The sequence below is a fragment of the Seriola lalandi genome, unplaced genomic scaffold (genome assembly GCF_002814215.2).
Source record: "Seriola lalandi dorsalis isolate HSWRI2012SDOR001 ecotype SW California unplaced genomic scaffold, Sedor1 jcf7180002054559, whole genome shotgun sequence".
In the NCBI taxonomy this organism is placed as follows: domain Eukaryota; kingdom Metazoa; phylum Chordata; class Actinopteri; order Carangiformes; family Carangidae; genus Seriola; species Seriola lalandi.
Window position 1 is genome coordinate 433,083 of NW_019525112.1, and position 20,935 is coordinate 454,017.

General features: G+C 40.6%; 3 protein-coding genes across 6 annotated transcripts in view; 1 reads left to right on the top strand and 2 right to left on the bottom strand.

Annotated features, from left to right (window-relative positions):
- Positions 1–6,621, bottom strand: part of sytl5 (synaptotagmin-like 5) — a 39,926-nt gene extending 33,305 nt beyond the window's left edge. For all 3 annotated transcript variants that reach the window (XM_023415982.1, XM_023415983.1, XM_023415981.1), the window contains exon 1: positions 6,513–6,621. The gene's annotated coding sequence lies outside the window, so the exon portion shown is untranslated. The remainder of the gene's footprint in view (positions 1–6,512) is intronic.
- Positions 6,622–8,958: 2,337 nt separating this feature from the next.
- On the top strand, positions 8,959–12,001 carry LOC111662073 (dynein light chain Tctex-type 3). 2 transcript variants are annotated; one of them, XM_023415821.2, is made up of 5 exons: positions 8,959–9,070; positions 10,363–10,407; positions 10,492–10,615; positions 10,735–10,812; positions 11,158–12,001. In XM_023415821.2, exons 1-5 carry the CDS (start codon positions 9,044–9,046, stop codon positions 11,226–11,228), a joined length of 345 nt encoding a protein of 114 aa, XP_023271589.1. In that variant the 5' UTR covers positions 8,959–9,043; the 3' UTR covers positions 11,229–12,001. The 2 variants fall into 2 exon arrangements, with proteins under 2 accessions (XP_023271589.1, XP_023271590.1); XM_023415822.2 differs by having other exon boundaries at positions 10,366–10,407.
- Positions 12,002–12,093: 92 nt separating this feature from the next.
- xk (X-linked Kx blood group antigen, Kell and VPS13A binding protein) lies at positions 12,094–20,753 on the bottom strand. Its single transcript, XM_023415985.2, has 3 exons — positions 20,322–20,753; positions 15,540–15,802; positions 12,094–14,258 (listed from the first exon to the last, which is right to left on the bottom strand). The coding sequence occupies exons 1-3, from the start codon at positions 20,564–20,566 to the stop codon at positions 13,330–13,332; spliced, it is 1,437 nt and encodes a 478-aa protein (XP_023271753.1). The 5' UTR covers positions 20,567–20,753; the 3' UTR covers positions 12,094–13,329.
- Between the last annotated feature and the right edge of the window lie 182 nt (positions 20,754–20,935).

Below are 20,935 nucleotides of genomic sequence, written 5' to 3' on the forward strand. Positions count from 1 at the left end.
TCTACTTTCCTGACAAGAGGATTGATACCGCTCTCATATGTTTCCAAATATGCAATAAATGAATATATAAATATGCTTAGCTGAGCATAAAGACTGGAAAGGGATGGAAACAGTTAGCCTGGCTGTAACAATTTCCCCATTACTAGTCTTTATGCTAAGCTAAGCTAAGCTAACCAGAAGCTGGTTATAGCTTTATATTTAATGGAGAGAGATGGATGTTATAAGTCTTCTCATCTCACTCAAATCTCTCGCAAAAAATCAAATACATTTAATAACTTGTTTAATTTACATGTGTCATTACATCAAGAACAAACTGCTAAACCCTGCTAAAATGCAATTGATGTTAAGTGAAGTGAACTGCATGGTGATGTTAAATTTAAATGTTGAAGATTTTAAATTAATGAATATTGAATGAATATTGAATATTATCTGGAGAAAATGGGATGTTAAACATTTGAAAGAGTATTCTTTAAGTGTTTACCGTCTCATTTTGCTTATTGTAAATAGATTTTGGTTGTTTTATCACTGTGACACTAATCAAAATGTTTTCATAGCAGTGTTCATTATTACACAACGCTGTGGTTTAATTTTCATTAATTCCTTTCACCCAGTGATGTCATTACTGCTGGCCTTAATCTGCTCAAATATATTTATTGATTGAACATCTTGATGTGCATGACTCGATAACAATGAATCTAATTAATGTCTGTGTTTGATGTACACTCCGCTGTGTTGACTTTTCCACGCATCACACACTGGTCAAGATACCGGCAATAAAATAATTACATAATTTTAAATAAAAGGGTTTATTTTGAGCCTGCCTGTGTGCACCCCCGCCTTTGCCTTATTTCTAGGTTGAAGTGTCCCATCATCCCATTGCAGCCCTCAGAGGTTCAGTTCAACATCGGCAGCACAGAGCGCCCACAGAGTCATGTGTCCATTCACATTAAAGGTTTAGAGAGGGCAACGCGGAAGCATCACTCCCTGACCAACAATCTATTACTCAACTCATTCGAGTCATTCGTCTCAGCACTGCCTCCAAATTACATTTCTGCTTTTGATAAATTTTTTCTTTCCCTCCCACATCTGCAGCAAGGTTGATGTGGACAGGCCTCCACTGATTACCTCGCTGCGGCCATGATTGAACGGGGACGCAATGTATCTCCAAGGCCACGTAGGCCTATAGGCTGCATACCAAATGGGTACGCAGCACGCACTGGAGAGCCATGGTTAGGAAAGCCATAAGTGAGTGGGAGGGAGGGAAGCCCAGTGCAGCATGGCTCTACAGAGATCAGACGTTACTCGGTGCAGCAGCACAGATGAGCTTTGTTACAGCAGCTCAGGGTTAATCTGGATATAATCAAGCAGATGATCACGGAAATTATAATAGGCTTAATAATAAAAAAATTAATATGGCCGATGTTTTATAGGGAGACTATGTGTGTGTAACTCCACAACACGTGTCCTGTTACAGCTCTTTGTTTGCCAGAGTACAAGGGAGTGGACAAATGTAAATAGGATTTATGTGAGAAACGAAGAGGATGCCAAAAGTGCTGTTCCACAAGAGCAGAGAGCAGAGACTACAGAGGCAGTGACGTCCTGAAAACGGGTGTAAGGTTTTCAGGCCAGCTGGAAAAACAGTTGCAATACTTGTTTTATTTTGCCAGAGAGCCTACAAATGACAAAGCTTCATTGTCGGGATTAAATGCATCTCTGTTTAGCTATGTCTGTCCATACTACTACTAACTACTGCCTTGTTCAATTATATGGATTAATCAAGATGTTGGATTATTAAAATGAACATTTTCCAATTACAGATGCTAGGTAAAATCAGTATGCAAATTTAGCTTTAGCGTTAGCCAACGCTAGCTATGGCTATGTCACCAGCTAGTTTCACTTGATAGTGCCCTTTCTTTTTAGCTAGTTTGCTGTTTTGCTGTTATACAGAAGTTATTGCGGTATGCTACATATTTTACATGTTATTTAGTGCAAAAATAATGAGCCAATTAATTATTTAGTTAACAGAATAAATATTATGAATGTGAAGTGAATAAATTTATCAAGGGGAAATTCAAAAATATTTGCTTGTTAGCCTATAGCTTCTTAAATGTGCACTTGTTGCTTTTTTCTCTTTTATCTCATTGTAAATACAATATCTTTTGTATCTACTCACAAACGACATTGTAGGGCTTTGGACCAGTGACTCCAGAAAATATATAATTTTTCAAATTTTTTGATCAATTATCTCGTTAATCAAAAACAAATTGAGCAGTTTATCATGAAAATAATTATTAACTGCAACCCTAATGTACATCCTACATGCATCATGTATGCAAGCCTTCCTATCGGGACCAGTGGTTCTAAATTAGAGGCTTCAAATCCTCCTGCTGACATCTTCTCACAGAGGGATCGTCTCTTTAAAGGGGCCGCTGAACGTGGTTTCTTGCCAGGGGGCGGGTGGTGGTGATTGTGGCTTGACAAGAGACACAATCAAGACAAAAGGTAATAATACGCCCTCAGAGAAGCGTAAGATCTTCAGGGCAGACTGGAGGCTACAGTGAGTCGCTATCGGAAAGTGACAAGATGGGCTGGGGCTAACTGGTTATTGTGTTAACTTCAGTAGAAGAAAAGACATGATAGAGACAAGAGTAGGGCTGTCCCAAACGATTATTCTTTAAACAATTAATCTAGCGATTATTTTTTCGATTATTTGACTAATCTAACGATTATTTTTTTTATTAACCTAACAGTAATTTTATTGCAATTATTTTCCAGTTAGTCATTTAATATTACAATTTGCCCCGTCCAACACACACAGGGTCTGCAGACTACCGCACTGTTGGTGTCAAGATTAAAGTTTTCCCAAACTTTGGAGGACCGCGTGCGAGCCTTTTTTGCCGCGTGTTGCTCCACACGCTCCGTCGTACTGCTGGTAGACGCCGCCATGTTGTTCAAATAGATTACACAGACGCAAATCATTCACGCAGTCAATGACTTCCATTACGTCACCGTGTTGTCCCAGCCCTTGCGCTGTGCTTGTATCCGGGTAAACCAAAGACGATGGATACAAACGGTCCCATTAGAAAGTTACGGTTTTGTTCTATGAACATTTACCCTGTGTGGTTTTACGCGACGCGTCGACACTAAAATTCCACGTCAAATAATTTCTATAATCGACAACGTCGATTACATCGGATAATCGTCCCAGCCCTAGACAAGAGATAACAATGACGTTGTCTTCCACCGCTGGACACAGCTTTTGGGAAGTAAAGAAATGAATTTGATTTCCCCATAAGCGCTGTGACTGGCAGCATCTAACACAAGCAAAACACCTGCTAATCTGACGCAAAAATCATCACCTTGTTTTAGCTGTTTACTGTGTTCAGCTGGGGTTTAGACTCAGTTTCGTACTGCAAATTTTACAAGCTTTTTTTTTTTGATACAGTTCAATGGTATGATATTTTCTGGCTGGTAAAACAGACATGAAAAAGTCAGACTCAATATTTAGTACGTTTTTTGGGGTGGTACGGTAGAGCACATCAGTCTGGCACCATGAGCTACAGCCTTGACACAGAACCATAATAATGCATGTATGTGCGAATGTAGATGTATGTATGTAGGTGCACACACACACACGCACACACACACTTGCCAGATCTTGGAACTGCAGACCTCTAATGCTGTGTGACTGCACTCCCCTGGGCTTTCTTTCTGCTCCACTGAATGAGCTCTGCAGCCTGCATGTAAAGAAATCAGGGAATCCCTACATTCCCAGGCTTCTCTCCTCCTTTATTCACCCATTTATTCCCCCTCTAGCCTTGTGGGTGTGTGTGAGCTATATAAGAGCTTGGTTATCATTAGGGAGGCATTCTCCCTGTGACAATGATAAAACAGCCTCAGCAGATACTGCATCTATTTCTTATAGCCAAAGCCAAATGAACCAATTTGGGGAAGCGTCACTATGACAAATTATAGTATGGCAGGATATCTTACGCAGCAAAAGCTTGTTGTTCATGGAAAAAAACAGCATTGTAAAAAATTTTTCAGGGGTGTTCAAATATTTTACTGGAACAAAAGCTCATACTGTATATAATCCTCCAGGAGACTTACTTAAATATCACATCCAATTACAGGCCTTCATAATGGAACTGATGATAACACATGAACTCATGGGTGTTATTTTTACTCATTAGTACAACTGTTTTGTTTTAATTTACAGCTGTTTAAACAAAGAGACAATGTTTTCCAGCCAGGCCGAAGAATGATGGCTGATAGAAAGCTCTGGCTAAATATTGTCTGTGGCTACTTTGTCAGTGTAAGTAGCCACTTTGGCCAGCAGCCACATTGTCTGACAGGTTTAATAGCCTCTGTGGAAGGTTGAATTGGCCTTTTGTATTTTCACACTACATTGGCTGCTAAAACTGACTGGCCAATTAAAATGTACAGACTAACACTTGATGCCAAATAACTAATAAAACTAAACCATGAATTAGTCAACATGTTTTGACCTAAGGGGAAAACCTTTTTCTAAACTCTGTGCTAGTGTTCGACCAAATAATGAATGTGTGCTGCAATATAGCAGTGCTGAAACAAGCAGTGGATTCATTGATTATTTAATCAACACTAAAATAATTGACAGTCATTTTAATAATGAGACAAAGGTTTAAAGAATTAGATTACGTGTATTTCCACACGTTGTACTGCTCCTTTCAGTCCGTCTTAATCCAGCAAAATGATTTTCCCTGTTTAGCTTCTCAGATGTGAAATTTTTATGCTTTTTGCAAATAAAATGTCTTTCACATTCAGCTAGAGCAAGAATTGAAGTGTCTTTTTCTGGATTTTAGGACACCAATGATTAAGGATGTTACAGCTGATTGGATTAGTTGATTAGTCAGATAGTCAATCACCAGAAAACTTTCAATAATCAATTAATCGTTAAGTTGTTTGTCAAGCAAAGAAGACAAACATTTCCTTGTTTCTCTACCAACTGAACTTCTCAATTGCAAGGACATGCTGCTTTTGTCTTATGTGACAGTAAACTGAAAACGTTTTTAATTTTGGATACGGAGTTGGACAAAACAAGGAATGGAAATGTCATTTTGGCCATTTGAGACATTTTTCTGTATTTTCTGACATTTTATAGACCAACAGAATAATCAATTTATCTAAAACTACATATTGTTATTCAACAATAATGAGTTATATACCTTTGCTTCAGCCCCATAAATTGATTGAACAAAAAAAAAAATGGAACTCCTACAACCCCAATGTAATTTATATCCTTTACGCATCATCATAATTCAAATTGCAAAACTCAAACCTTCCTGTCAGGATTTCTGGGTGCTGAATAGAGGCTTCAAATCCTGCTGACAACATTTTACCATATCTTTCCCATCTCTTTTATCTTCACCCACAACTGGATATCATGCCAGCATTTCCCCCATAAGCGCTGCGAGTGGGAGCATCAAACACAAGCAAAACGCCGGCAAAACTGAGGCAAAAACCACCTCTGAACTGGAATGAGGTCATGTTGCTTCATCAGTGAAGCCGGTCTAATCTACACCTCCCCAGTACTGGTACACCTCCTGAACATTATGTCAGATAACGAACCAACGCTGCTGACATTTAGCAGCATCCCCACACTACTAGGAACATCCAGCTAAAACTAACGGATTCATGGTCAGTTTGGAGGCTGCAGTCACAGGTGCAGTTAGTGTGTTACACAGACATGTGTTTCTTTTATTCTGTCCACCCCATTTCCACCAATGAGGGACTAAAACCTCTCTCCTCAGTGAGTCAGTGTACTGCTGTGTGTCTGTCACCAAACACCCCTGAAAAGCCCTCAGATATACTGGTGACTCCTCATTAAACTACCATGGACAAGGTCATTATTAATGATCAACTATGAGACACTAACATACTATAAGGACAATACAGCGGTTTCTCTCCAGTCACTTTGTCATTGTTCAACAATGCCCTGAAAGGACATGTCAGATCAAACCCAGGTGATTATCTGATAATATCCCCTGCCTGTCTCTTCAAACTCCTGCCCTCCATATTATCACTAGTAATCTTATGACCGGTCTCATAACCTTTCCACCAGTCGGTTTGGGTTGTTGGGAGCAAGTTAATTAATGCAACATATTCTCAACAGACTATTCAATTCACCTGAGTTGACAGCAGGTTATATCTAGCGTCGATACCAGCGGAGGCAACAAGACACAAGAAAAGGGGCTTTTTGCTGCATTGCACCTGCCCAAACGCGCCTAACTTTAGCTGGGAAGTGGGCTGTCTGGTCCCACTGATGTGTGATCAGTCCTCCGGGGTCGCGGTCGTGATGGTGAACAGACCGCCCCCTCCCCCAAAACAAGGAAAAGACACAAATAAGACATTATTAACTAGAAACAAGCGACAGCGGCTGGACATATGTGCCATATGCCAGTGAAAACACGGTGCTGTTTGGTGTCCCGGACTCGTGTTCCCTGCTGACCTGCAGAGCGGCGGTGTCTTACCTGTCGGCTGCGGACAGAGGTGAAGAGCCGGCCGGCGGGAGAGCAGAGCACGGCGGGCTGGAGAAGAGAGTCAGTCCGGTGATCGGGAACCGTAGCCTGCGTGAGTGTGTCGGTGCGCCTCGGCACCGTCTGAAGGCAGAATATCACAGCCAGGGTGTTCCCGACAGGAGGGGGCGTGGTGTGTGTGTGTGTGTGTGTGTGTGTGTGTGTGTGTGTGTGTGTGTGCGTGTGTGTGTGTGTGTGTGGTATGCACGCAATCCTGACAAATAGGCTTATATATTTCTGACAATGCGACAGTTGTTTCTGCAATAAACTTAATGACTCAATTAAAGGAGGTTTCCGTCAAAAAACAGCACATCATACCGCAGTACAATAGGTTCAGGGAAACTCCCTGTTGTCACTGGTGGTACATTACATGATGCTCTGGGAATCTGTATTTATGTAGTGTGACAGTTTATTTAATAGCAGTGTATGTAGCTGGGCTGATAATATGAAACACTTAATATTAATAAATTAATATTAGTCTACATAAGACTGTTTTTTTCTCTGTTTATCTCTGCTTTTGTCATTCAGTCTCTATAGGCTTCTTACCTTTAATTTAATTGTAACAGTAATTTATGTTTTTTGCCTGCTTTTAATGTATGTTTCTCTCTGTGGGCTATTCTACACTTCTGTGTTGCATGTTAATAATGCAGCATCCTGATGCCCGGCACAGCACTAACATTAATATTCCATTTTTCCTATTGCTCTGCTCTGCCCTATTTCAAATGTAGGCTATTCTTCTTTTTAGGACGACTATGTAACATTGGGGGGGTTTTTTGTTTTGTTTTTTTGGTTAAACCTGGATCATTAACAGCAGTGTGTATGAATGTCTTCCTGTTAAATAAACCAATAGAAATGAATGAATAAATCTGGTAATGACCATCACATTGCAACACATGATAAAAGGAACTCTTTACAAAGAGATACATGTGGATTTACTGTATTACATGTGAAGCATATTTCACAATTCACATATGAATTAGTTTGACACGTATGTTAAACATTGTGTCGAACTTTTTTGTATGTTTTTCAGCTATTTCACATGTGAAATATGAAACATCATATTTGAAAAGAACAATTTCTCATATAGTATCACATGTAAAGCATACTCTGTAGGTACACAGGGTTAAATGTATTTTATATCTTATTTATTATTACATTTCGAATGTTTTTTCTCATACAGTGGACACTGTTACGGATTACAAAAAACTCATCCCATTAGATGAGTTTAAAATTTGAACTTCTGACCTTTTTAAATAAGTGTGTGTGTGTGTTTCTGATGTTGTTTGTGTGTTTTGTCATGTGTCTTATCTCTGCTCCTATTTCTTCAGCAATACTCAGGTGTCTTATTTTTGCAATAAAATCTTATTTGCCGAGAGATCTGATCTGATTAAATACATTTTATTCATGTATTTCACATGTTTTAGTTCACATAAAGTTATTTCTCAGCTACAGTGACATTGTCCACTATCTCAGAAACCATATCAAGGGAATTGAATCACTAATTGCTTTGTATTATTATACAATTAGACAGAAAATGTTCCCATTTCCAAATATTATGAACTTCCTTTTGCATAATGTGATTACAGTGGAAGTCTGAGCCCAGCCCATAATTGGATGTTTTACAGAGGAGAGTTGAATTTATTGATGTTTATACAGAATACACACTGGGTTTTAATAAGACAGACAGGTTGCACTGAACCTTTGACCCATGATTACCCAGTTGTATAGAGAAACAAATTTAAGTTACAACAAATTATAGCACACTAAAATGTAACTATGTTCAGTAATATGTTAACTAATGAGTATATAATACGATGACTACTTTTACCTTTATCACTCTAAACACATTTCTGATGATGCTTCAGTATATTTTATTATTTTATGTCACTGAACTTGTCAATTTATTGTTTCTTGTCTCAGAAAAAACGCAACTTTATAACAAATGAGCTCAATATGAACTCAAAAAGTTAACAGTTAAAAAATATATTTGACTGAGGGACTCTAATACTGGGTTACATGCTGGAGGATGTTCAGTTTCTTTGTGTCATTTTGTGGCTATTATAACTCATTTTGTTTTTGTGGTTCTTTTGCATGTCTTTGTGGTTCTTTTGTTCCTGAATTTGTTTGTTTTTGTTTCTTTGTGGTCGTTTTGTGTATAGTCATACTCGTTTTATGTATCTTTGTGTGTCACTTTGCAGTCATTTTATGCTTCTTTGTAGTCATTTCACTCACACAAAACTCCCCCTGACCCTGATTTATAGTATTTTATGAGACGGTCTGTGGTACTGATCCTGGTCTGGCTCTGTGGTGTGTGTGAGTTCAGCCACAGGGAGGCGACACCCTCACACAGTGATCTGCCTCAGGAGGACCGGAAGTGTCTTGCCTGTGCTCGTTGTCTGTGAACGACAGGAAGTAGACAGCAACAATAACTGGACAGCAGCAAACAGATACAGACAGAGGAGACAGCTGTGTCTGTGTCAGTAACGATGGAGGAGTATAACTCTGGAGAAGAGGTGAAACTGTTTGTTGTTACTTCTGATGTGTCGAAACGTCCGCAGTCATTTCTACAGAAGACGCGTCATAGCTAGTTAGCTTATGCTCGCTAAACCAGCTAGTTGAAGCTAATAGTATTTCTATCAGGGTGTGGTCAGATCATCGCATTTATATTCATATTATTAGCTGAATATTTTATTAACAAATCAACTGGTAGTAGTCACTGCTACAGTCACAGCTGGGGGTCTGTGTGTTTCACTCACACTGAAACAGCCTGTTCAGTTGATGATGAATTGATGAATCAGTCATCATGGGGCTCAGGTTGATGAGACACTTAAGTTTATATATGTACAATGTACTGTGAGATATTTGATAACCAAACCAAGTATTTGTCTGACATTAAACAGAGGTCTTGATTGTTGAAATGTCAGAATTGTAGTTGAAAACCTCATATTGAATTCCCTGATAAATAAAATGCTCTTTGGGACTGATAACACTGGAATTAAAACAATTATTAAACAATGTCTTTTGTTATGGTGTGTTCATGAGCTGGTGGGAAGGTCTGACATCTGAGAATCAGGAGCTAGTGACTAAACCTTAACCTTTTAAATGCTAGAAGCATCCAGTCACACATTTGACATTATTATCATCATCATCATCATAATACACACTTTTCAGTAGAAAGTTCACTTTTCTAATAAATTACAATGCTTACACTTTGTAGGTTTTAATTTTGCAGTGAAATAACCTGTTCTGAGCCGAGCACATTTAACTCTGCAAACAATAGTACTCTGTTACTAGATTACATACAGTAGACTTTAAGAAACACACACAGCGCTTCTGGGTCCTGGCAAAGTAGAGCAGGGTGTTCCAGCACTTGCTAAAAACAAAGTTTACTCAAACTGCGTATCCTCAATTTAGCTTGGAGGTAAGAAGGATTACATTCACTTCAGGATTAGACATTGTTGAGAGGCTTGTTTCCAGAGGGATTTGTGCGATATGTACATGCTATACAGTACACACACACACACACACACACGCTATGACATGCTCTGCAAGTGTAGAAACGTGCCAAGTCTGCCTCACATTACATTTATTTGGCAGGTGCTTTTGTTCAATGTGCCACAAGTGTTTTCAAACTCCATAACACTAACACAAAATAAAATCACATCAACACTTTAAAGTCACAGTGTCCATACTGTACTTTACATAAAGTTAAATTTGATTAATAATTAATAATTCAGGCGGTTTCTTCATGCAAAAACTGGAATAAAACAACACAGTAACAACCACTAACTCTCCAATTATCCAGCAGGTTGTCTTCAACTCTGATGATGCCAGTGTTTCAGTTAAAGAGGTGAGTTTTAATCGCAGGTATTTGTATTTTATTGTAAATCAACTCTTTCATGCGACAACAGCGTAATGTGTGCTTTTGTCTCAGTGTATTGAAGGTGTCATCGGTGGAACAGATTATAATCAGAGTAAAGTGAACCAGTGGACGGCCAGTATAGTGGAGCATTCTCTGACTCACCTGGTGAAACAGGGACGGCCATTCAAATACATGGGTGAGCCAACTGTCTATGATATACAGTAACACGAAGCCCCAGGACATAAAATACATCATATGCTGACATGTAGAGCTTGTATGTCCATTGGTAAACATGTGGTCTCTGGTGTTTTCTAGTAAACTGTACCATCATGCAGAAGAGCGGTGCTGGTCTCCACACAGCCAACTCCTGCTACTGGGACACTGCCACTGACGGTTAGAGACAACATATAATTAGAGCTGGTATCATTTGAAATCGTAAATAACAATTTAATAAGAGAAGGCAAAATTTATAAATGTTCAATCTCGTCTAAACACAGGCAGCTGTACAGAAGTATTATTTAAAACTAAACTGTAAATTATCTGATTGAAAACTAATTTAAAAAATGATATAAAATGATTAATTGTGTAGTATATAGTAGTATATAGTAATAGTATATCATATTTGTTATTAATGATTAATGGTTTCAGCTCTAATATTTGGGTGTGAGAAACAGAAACAAATATGAGACATTACTTGCAGACCTCAGTATAATTCCTCCTGCTGTTTGTCTCTTTCAGGAAGCTGCACGGTCAGGTGGGAGAATCGCACCATGTACTGTGTGGTCAGTGTGTTCGCTGTGGCGCTGTGACAGCGGCACAGAGCTGTGTTCTGCTCTGTCTTCTAACACCGTCATGACTGCAGCTTCGCTTTAAATGGCACGTGACCAAGAAGCCATAAAGACCCTCTGCTGGAAGTTAATCTACAAGTAGTCTATTTTCTCCCCTGGAAAAAGGCTGGGAAAACAAAACTTCAGAATGAATAAGAGTTGTGTTTTGAGAGTCTACAGCCTGCGATCATGGGCCAGTTTGACTGTGAGAAAAAGTTGCTTTGTAGGGACCAAACTCATGGTCAGAGTGCAAGCTAGGGAATTAAAAAAGGTATAATTCTTTTTTTTTTTTTTTTAGTCTTAAAAAGTGAACACTAAATATTGTGATCCATCAACTCTTTCCATAAATTGTCCCAAGACCCTGTAATGTTTCTTTAATGTAGAACTTCATTTGTTTTTATATTTTGTCTCCATACAGGACTGAGCCGTTACTGTAGAGGAAAGTTGCCCATTCCTTAAGACAAGTTGTTTTTAGTAGATACCAGCCTACTTACGTTAAGTGTTTCTACTAGTCTGTGTTAATATTCTTAATATTTATATTAGTCTGTATTTGTAGCTGTGCAGATAAGAGTGTATTTCCAGGATAGCATCATTTTATGGTCAGTCCAAACAACCAAGGCACTTTTTCTAGACTTTTCCTGAAGAAATCCTGGAATTCTACCATTGAACTGTATGTTGAGTTCACTGAAACTGTTTGATGAATTTATTTGTCTGAACATTGACTGTGGAGTCATTAAATGTATTCAACAAACTGACTGATTTGCAGTTTGGTCTTTCATCCACTAGAGGCTAGCACAGGATCATAAAGATGAGTGCGTCTCAGCTAAAAAGAAAACAATACACACAATTTTCACATAGAAATATAAATTTATTTTGATTTTTTTTTTCATCTTTTAAATGCCTTTTATCTTGTTATGTATGAGAATGTTTGATGTGTACCGTAGGTTTTTCATATTTTTTGGCTTCAAAGGTTGCTTGTCTTATTTGTACAAATATCTTAGGAGCATTCATGTGATTCCCGAGGTTGTCATCCCTCTGCAGATACATTGCAAAAAGGAGTTAGTGCAAAAACAAACACTGACATTCCCTCTCACACACAGAATTATTCATTAAAAGATTGAGAAAAAAAAAAAGCAAATATACTGGTTACAATTCCAAACAATGTGTGTACACTCGGTGTAAATATTGTAACAGATGAGACACAGACGCAGAGCTGAAAGACGTTACAAGCATAAATTAGAAAAACAAATACATCCAAACAGAAGCATTTTACATCACAACAGCTGTTGCTGCTCAGCGGCTGAATCGAAGTCACTTAAATCCTTTTTGTAAACGTGCAAAAACATTACGCTTGCCGATGTGCGTGCTTTACAGTAACGTGTTTGGTGACCGAACAGGCTCTTAAACAATGTGTGGAGCACAAATACATCACAGAAGCAGCGTGGCGTTAATGATAAAGCTCTTATCAAGGAGTAAAAAAGCTGATTGCTTGCAGCCGTAAAACTAGCAGGAGTCTCCAGAGAAAGAAAAAAAAAAACCTGTACAAAAGAGACTCACCCCCCCCCCGGAGAATTATAGTTACACCTCATCAGAGGCTCCACACATGCACACCTCCATGCTAAAGAGATATACTAAATACAATCAATTCAAATGCATGGCTCCTTGTGATCAGTAATGCAGCATATAAGTGGACACAGTCTCCAAACCTAAAAAAAAGAGAAAAGCAATGGCGGTGTCCATGGCGTGGGCTTTTATTTGTATTAAAGGCTGCAGGATCACGGGTTAGGGTGTTGGCTGGTGAGATGGGTGAGCACCACCTCTGCTGTGTTTCTGCACGCTGGTTAACATGAGTGAACGCTGTGCATGTTTGCAGCCGGGACAGATCTCGAGTTAAGGACACATTTGCTTCATGTGGGAGGAGCAGGCGACAGAGTTGAGATATACTGTGTGAGATGAAGATCACAGGTTTTTAATATGTAAACTCAACTCACAGAGGGATCCATGTGGCACTTAAAAGGTTACAGAGGGTGTGATAACTGTGACAGTCGCTCCTCTGAATGGCACATCAAACAACTGTGATGCGTTAAGCATTGCAGGATACACTCTGGCTAACGTCGCCATTGATTCCACCTTCTATATTATTGCCCATTTCATTAGGAATGTCATAGATTGTGTCGTTGAGCATGTCGTAACTCGTGTCATTAGGCATGTCGTCCGTGGTGTCACTGGCTGTGTCACGGGCTCTGTCATTCGCTGGCTCCGTGGGGCTCGGCGGCTCCAGGACGGCCTTTCCTATTGGCCTGTTCTGCGGAGAAGCAGAGTTGCACATCAGGCAGAGAAGAGAGGAGCAGTTCCAGAGGCCCTGGGTCATGCTGGAGGAGAATAGCCTCCGACATGGATGACAGAACTGGTAGAAGACCAGCATGAAGAAGATGGCGATGGCGTAGGCTACCAGGAGCTGTAGCACCAGCAGTGGCGCACAGATGAAATTGTAGAAGTCAGTTTTATAGATGTACCACAGCAGAAGCAGTGAGGCGTTCTCCACAAAGCGCAACATGTAGTACACGGCCATGCGATACCAGTTCTGGGACTTATTGATGAGGTCCGGGTCATTGAGTTTCACCTGCACGGCTGACCAGCAGAACATGTTGATGCCGGCGTAGAGGAAGGTGAGCAGGCAAAGCACGATGGTGGTCCCCACTCGGGTCAGAGTTTTTTCTATATTCTCAGGGAATGGTGAGTGGCTCTGCCAGAACAGGATCCAGGGATAGAGGAAGAAAACAAGGAAGTTCAGCAGAACCACGGGCAGGACCCAGAGCTGCAACACTGAGCTGAACAGAACCAGGACCACCACACGGGTGGCAATCTCAAAGCTCCTCCACAGGAAAATGCACAGATAAGCCATGGGTCGGACGTCCACTTCATAGTCGTCATATTTGATCTTAATGGCCAGGATGTTGCAGCGCAGTGCTCCATACACAATGGAAAGGAGGGAAATCACCATCAGGGTGCCTGACATCGAAAAAGAGAGAAATATGGAAATCCTTAATTTAAAGGATAGATTCACATTTTTTTTATTGGAGTCCAGATTGATTTCATTTAATTTTCTTTCTATACATTCATTTTTGTCTTTGTTTAGCACCTTTTAAAAAATGTCATAACCCACATGCATGGTTCCCTTTTATCAAGTCTGACGTCTCACTTAGTCAATTTATCAAAGTATAAAGCTGCCAGGAACCAAATATACGTGAAATATGACACAGGCAACCTGAAAATACAATGCCTTTGACCCTATCTGTCACGGAGCCATAAAAACAGTTCTAGGTTGTAAAAAATATAGTTTCACTATTAATACACACAAATACAGCAGAGAAATGCAAGTAATACAACTCTAACACGGTCTGTTTATGTGTAATGTGACTTTATCTCAGTGTGTTTTTGTGTGTGTGTGATGGTAGATTAGTGAAAATGTTTGCTCAGCTCGTCTCTACATGATGAGTAAATAAAGCCTTGTGTTCACTGAGGATCAGACAGATTCCAGAGGGTTAAAACATTAGGGTGCTCATACGAACACTGAAACAGTTTTTGGTTCATTCCTCCTGTTCATCCTGGCCATTAAAAGATCCCTGAGGAGGCAATGTTGTGTTAGAAAGACTAACTTTGGATGAGACCCACTTGACCCCATCACTTCACTGAAAACATATAATGAAGGGATCTGTTAGTATGAAAGAGTTGGAGCAGCAATAAAAATGTTTTACAGTACATATAGGCCCCTGACTGTTGTTGAAAAAGTGTGAACCTGCCCTTTAAGCTCACATACCAGCTGTTGACTCAATAAGTGTGAAACAGAAGTGTCAAGACTACCAGCAGCAGAGGAAATAACACTTGTGTACTGTTTTTATAATCTCTTTTATTCTGTCCTAATTCAAAAACCAGATGTCCTGGATTGACTCTGTGAACCTTTTAGTAAATCTCTCTCTCAGGAATAGAAATGCTGGCTCTCTCACACGTATGCACGCACACACACGCACGCACGCACACACACGCACGCACGCACACACACGCACGCTCGCACACAGTTAAACAGGCTGACCCCAGATCTGCACCAATTGGCAGAGAGATTCACCATTTTCCATCCTCGATATCAGAGTTACATAACGCCACTTTGACTCATGAAAACACCATCCTCTTATTTCCAGTATGGCGCCTTGCTGATCAGCCCACATCACAGTGGAGCTGTGGTGACAGCCTCCCTTCTCAGCGGAGTTAGCTGAAAAGAGCCCAGAGACTCACCTCTACCGATGGACATCCCCTGCTGAAGGACGCAGATGTAGAGCTGCAGGGTGAGCTGGGGGGCCGATCCCAGGAAGGCCTGAATGACAGAGGTGCGGGCGAAGGCTGCTCGGTGTGTAAACAGTTTCCCCTCCGCCTGCCCCACCTGCCGCTCCACCTCCTCAGACTGACCCCCGCGGGGCATCTGCTTCTTCCTGGTGATGCTGACATAAGGCTCCTCCACTCGGCCCACACTGCCATAGATACAGAACGCCTCCAGACACCTGCAGTGCAACAAGACCAGGGGAACAGAGATGATTAGGAGCTGCAGACGCTTCTGATTGGTCGTTTAGAGGAACTCAGTTAAGGGCTGCAAATACCTTTTCATTATCAATGAATCTGTTAATTATGTCTTTCAATTTCATGTCATTCCAACAGAGGATGATCTTGCTGGTGTCCACACACACACACACACACACACACACACACACACACACACACACACACACACACACACACACACACAAATATAACAAAAATAAAAGCAGCAAAAATCCTGATATTTCAGGAATTTTTTTTCCAGAGAAGTTTTTCGTTAATTGTGACTAATCAATTAATGATTATTTCAGATAAAAATACATGTGAATACTAATCGATTAATTGTCACTTACTCAGTGTACAATAACAGGCAATGACGGACATGCTGCAGTTCAGCTTCAGCAGCCCAACAAGCCGGAGGTAATTTTACCAACATTATCAATATCTAAACCAGTGTGTAGCTTTCTGTTATTGTGAATGTCTAAAGATCTGTCAGTAGCAGTGAGAGTCACAAACAGACATCAGCCAGTGAGATACAAAAAGCACTTAAGTGCAGATGTGGGCGGAGGGCCAGAGGTCGAGGCAGCGCTGTGTCGGTAAAGCAGCGCCGATACACGGTGCCAATAAAACAGCAAGGCAGGGGGATTTAAGCCACAGGGGTGCTGCAAGACAGTCTGAACTACACTGGAGAGACACGCACGGTCAACACATCACTGACTTAATCAGAAAAATGAATAAATAAAACTGTGAAGACGGAGTCTGTGAGCTGGTTTTCAGATGATAAACATCAGTCTGTCTCTTCAGCATGTTTTATGTGGATGTGTTTGTGTCTTTAGATGAAGGAGAAAGTGAAGGTTGCAAAACATCCAGATTCTGACAAAATAATCTTAATTTAAAGCTATAATCAATATTTTTTTAATAATACAATCAATCAGATTAGTACTTGATTGTGAGAGAAGTCGCTCACATTGACAAACCCACAAATAATCTCAGCTCGTGGAGCCTTTTAGTGTTGTTCAGCTCAGAGTTTTGGTTTCCAGCCTTCGACTTTTCTGTTTTGGTTCACTCATTGCTCCCATTGCGTCGCTCTGAGCTGCAGCAGCAGCCGTTCACTTCCTGCTCAGCACCAAACAGCTGACAGACATGGTTAGAAACGGTTAACTGGAGCGTTTAGCAGCTGAAGAGCCAGATATTTCCTTCACTAGCAGTAAGAGAACTAACAGAGAGTGTGGGAGTGTGTATTTGATTTGTGTGATATTACTTCAAGCACTAGGAGGCGTATGCCATAAGCCAGAAATCACAGGTGCTGCTCATTGGAAAGGAGCAAACTGTTTTTAACTGCTCTTGGACAACCTGGTTCACAGCTGTTTTTTGTTTAACTTTACAGAGAAAATATTAGAGTTCATGGAAATTGGAGATTATGGACACCAGAAAATAAATGCATCATGATACGAAGCATTGGTAAAGAATGGAAATAATTTTTCTGAGGACACATCTAAACAGTTAGAGTTCAATGAGCAGCCGGTAGCGGCTAAAGTGGAGGACTTAGTCGCTACAGAAAGTTTAGTGTTCATTACTTAAAAAGGTAAGATGACAGTGTTGTGTTTACAGCTTGTTTCTGTTGCACCTTAAGTGGGCGGCGGAGGTTAAAGCTTCACACTCATCACACTTCTGAAACTAGTTGTGATGGCACAAAATCAGCTCGTACAAAATCAGCTCGTACATACACGTCTTTATCAGTGAAGCTCAAACATGCAAGAGAAGTAAGTAAATCGTCTTAATGAGTGGACAGCGACTTCCTGTTTAAAGGGAGTTTTTCCTCTCCACTGTCGCCAAGTGTTTGCTCACTGTGTGAACTGTTGGATTTCTCTCTATAATATTCCTTACCTTGTAAAGAGCCTTGAGATAATGTATGTTGTGATTTGCCACTATGTAAATAAAATTGAATTGAACTGAATTTAACGGTTTCAAGCTAAAGATTATTTTGTCAAGATGTTCTCATGACAAAAACACTTAACAGACAGATTAAACTCCACTTCTGCTCAGAGTAGTGACGGATGAAATGATCACATAATGCCCAGTCATGAAGAATTATAGGGTTGCTAATTAGAGGGGATGCTGGAATAAAGAAAACAAAAACAAACAGATGAATGTCATGGCTGCTGTGACTCAAAATGATAAGGACTAAGTGTTGTTTTAGACGGATGAGCCCAACAGGAGGAAGTGCTGCCGTGCTACCAGCAGTAGAGGCGGACATTCTCTCTCCGGTTGTGTTGTCAGAGATAAGGAGCCAGCAGCGACATGTGCTATTCTTAGATCTGCTCTTCACTGAGGAAAGATGTAGAATTTTGAACAAGAATCATTCGAATCCGCACTGAAGGGGGAACAAACCAGACAGGGTCAGATTCACACAGGCCACTGCTGGGGAATAATCATGCTGCGAGAGACGTCAGTTCAACTGTTTGTAAATTGACTGTTCATATTCACAAGCACAGTGAAAAGTCATAATTACATGTAGCCTATAGCTGCAATAAACAACCATATTTATTATCAGATTCCTCTGATCATTGTTTTCTTGATTCTTGATCAGTTTGTCATTTGGACGACAAAATGTCTGAAAACTGTAAAAAACAAAACAAACATCAAAGACACTGAATCTACAATGATATAAAACAGAGAAAACAGCACATTTTACACATTTTAGCTCTGAACCAGAGAACAATCAGCACTGTATGTAATAACGTAAGTCAGTTATCAAAACAACAAACTGTTGTATTGGTATATTGGTATATTAATTGAACTGATGACAATGATTAAGAAAACCAGTAAATGTTCATGTTTTTTTCACCTTAAAAAAAAAACAAAAACTTTACAATAGTTACAGCTCCAGATGTCAAAGACTAGATAAATGGCTGGCTGAGAAAACATGCTGCGAGTCAATGCTCAGTAGATTAAAAGGTCAGTTGGAAGATAAGATTTCCTCCCAGGTCTTTTTTTTTATTTTCAACTATATACAAGTCGGCAAAAGTGCCTGTTTAGATTTTTAGTGACACACACACACTGTGTGTGTATATATATATATATATTATCCCTGTTGTTGGCACTCCCTATATATATTTATTTACTTTTCATTTTCTACTGTGTAACCCTGTAATAATGTTTGTTTCTGCCTAAAATAATGTAACAATCTATTAGCTACTTGCTGCCCTGCGGCAACTGAAACAATTAAACAACATTAATGGATTTACCATTAAAGTTGATGATTAATTGTCTGTGAATCTACTGACTGAGTACTTAAACTCTAATTGTGTGTTTCTATTAGGGTTGTAACCAATAATTATTTTCATTATTGATTAATCTGCTGGTCGTAATGAATTATTATTATTCCTAATTATTTGGGAAAATGTCAAGTTGATGGACAAAGAAGCTATTTGAAGACAAGTAACAACGCCAAACTTGGAGATTCAGTTTACTATGATACAAGACAAGAAGGGCAGCACATCCTCACATTTGAGAAGCTGGAAACATCAAATATATATATTGTTTGCAATTATAAAAAACAGTCACTGTCAATCTGCTAATCTATTAAAGGACAAATTGTTGCGGGTCTAATTTCCATATTTTAGGGGATGAATAGGTTTTCATGTGATTACACACACATCTCCTGCTGATTGAACACTTGAGAACATATCTGTGTGTTCAGTATGGGAGGTTTTCTAGATGTAGGATTAGGCTCAGATTCCTATAGCAGAGGCAGATGGTCCAGCCAGACCAAGGCAGGGCTTACACAGGGAAAGACCAGGCCTATTATGGTTTAAAGCTCTTGTGCACAGATGTTTAAAAGGTTCCTCCACCAGTGTGTAACAGCCACACGATGTATATATGTATGTCAGCTTCTTCATGTGCTCCAGTTGGCCTGGTGGGTGATTTCATGTCTTGAGCAGTCATGAATAAATCAGACACAGCTTGGCCTGTGAGACCATGGCCTGAAGGTGATCAAACTGTGAGGAGGAGATCTTAGTGAAAGTGCACTGACAGTGGTGGCTGAGCACATTAACAGCTGTGTGGGTAGATATGGAACATATCGATGAACAGTGAGAATATTGATCACCCTTTTATTTCCGTACTGAATGGCACAGACATACATTCATTGCACCAGCATGTTTGCAGCGAGTTAGAGACAAAAGGCCGGGGAAAATAACAACAACAGCATGTGCGCAATCCATTCATCAAACCATCCATAAGCAGCTTATATGCACACAGGCCGGACATGTTTGTAACGAGAAAAATCATCCATGGACTCGACACCTGTGAGTTATAATAGACATTTAACGGTACGGTGGAGAGTAATAATCCAACGGTATAAAGGGGGTTCTCGCTCTCTCTCCGTTTGTGTGTGTGTGTGTGTGTGTGTGTGTGTGTGTGTGTGTGTGTGTGTGTGGGCACAGTCATGAGTGAAACAGAAATAAACAAGCCTCCACTGACCTGACGATGGGTCCAAGCTGCAGGATATGCAGCAGCAGAATGAGCGGTCTGTCCCTGCTCAGGTCCCGGTGGATGAAGGTGAGGGTCAGTTGCACGAGCACGGACGGTACGAGCGTGAAGAGGAGCGTGAGCCCCTGCCAAATCTGGTCTCCGGCGGAGCGGTACGTTGAGCTGAGGTAAAGCGCTGCCGTGGTCTCGGCCGTGAACAGAGACACCGACACAAAGATGGAACTGGGGAGTCGCATCCTCGCTCACTCCGCCATTTGGGGAAAGCGGCGCGCTGCTTCGCTCAGGGTCCGTTCATCCATAACGTTCCCACCGAGCAGTCTGTCAGTCACCCGCAAGAGACGGGACGCCGTTGTGTCGGAGGCACGCCGCCGCCGCCGCAGCAGCAGCTCAACAGCGATTGGAGAGAGGCAGGATGGTTTCACAGTCAGCTGTTGTACCGGGGAGAGACTGCGGGGGGCGCAAGAGGCGCTGCGCTCTGCTGCGCTCACTGAAGCGCCTGTCAGCGAGGAGATAAGGCCCTGCAGACAGTCTGCAGTTTCTATTTTGCACAAACAGGACACCATGCTTGAGGAAGCATAGCATAAGTAATGATCCGTGTCATTTGG

What these genes read in the sequence shown, in the direction of transcription:
- LOC111662073 (XM_023415821.2), top strand. Translation starts at nt 9,044, where the DNA reads ATGGAGGAGTATAACTCTGGAGAAGAG. An exon ending in CCAGTGTTTCAGTTAAAGAG is followed by an intron (nt 10,408 to 10,491) that starts GTGAGTTTTAAT and finishes CTTTTGTCTCAG; the next exon opens with TGTATTGAAGGTGTCATCGG. An exon ending in ACGGCCATTCAAATACATGG is followed by an intron (nt 10,616 to 10,734) that starts GTGAGCCAACTG and finishes GGTGTTTTCTAG; the next exon opens with TAAACTGTACCATCATGCAG.
- xk (XM_023415985.2), bottom strand. Translation starts at nt 20,566, where the DNA reads ATGCGACTCCCCAGTTCCATCTTTGTGTCGGTGTCTCTGTTCACGGCC. An exon ending in CAGCTTGGACCCATCGTCAG is followed by an intron (nt 15,803 to 20,321) that starts GTCAGTGGAGGC and finishes GTTGCACTGCAG; the next exon opens with GTGTCTGGAGGCGTTCTGTA. An exon ending in GGGGATGTCCATCGGTAGAG is followed by an intron (nt 14,259 to 15,539) that starts GTGAGTCTCTGG and finishes TTTCGATGTCAG; the next exon opens with GCACCCTGATGGTGATTTCC.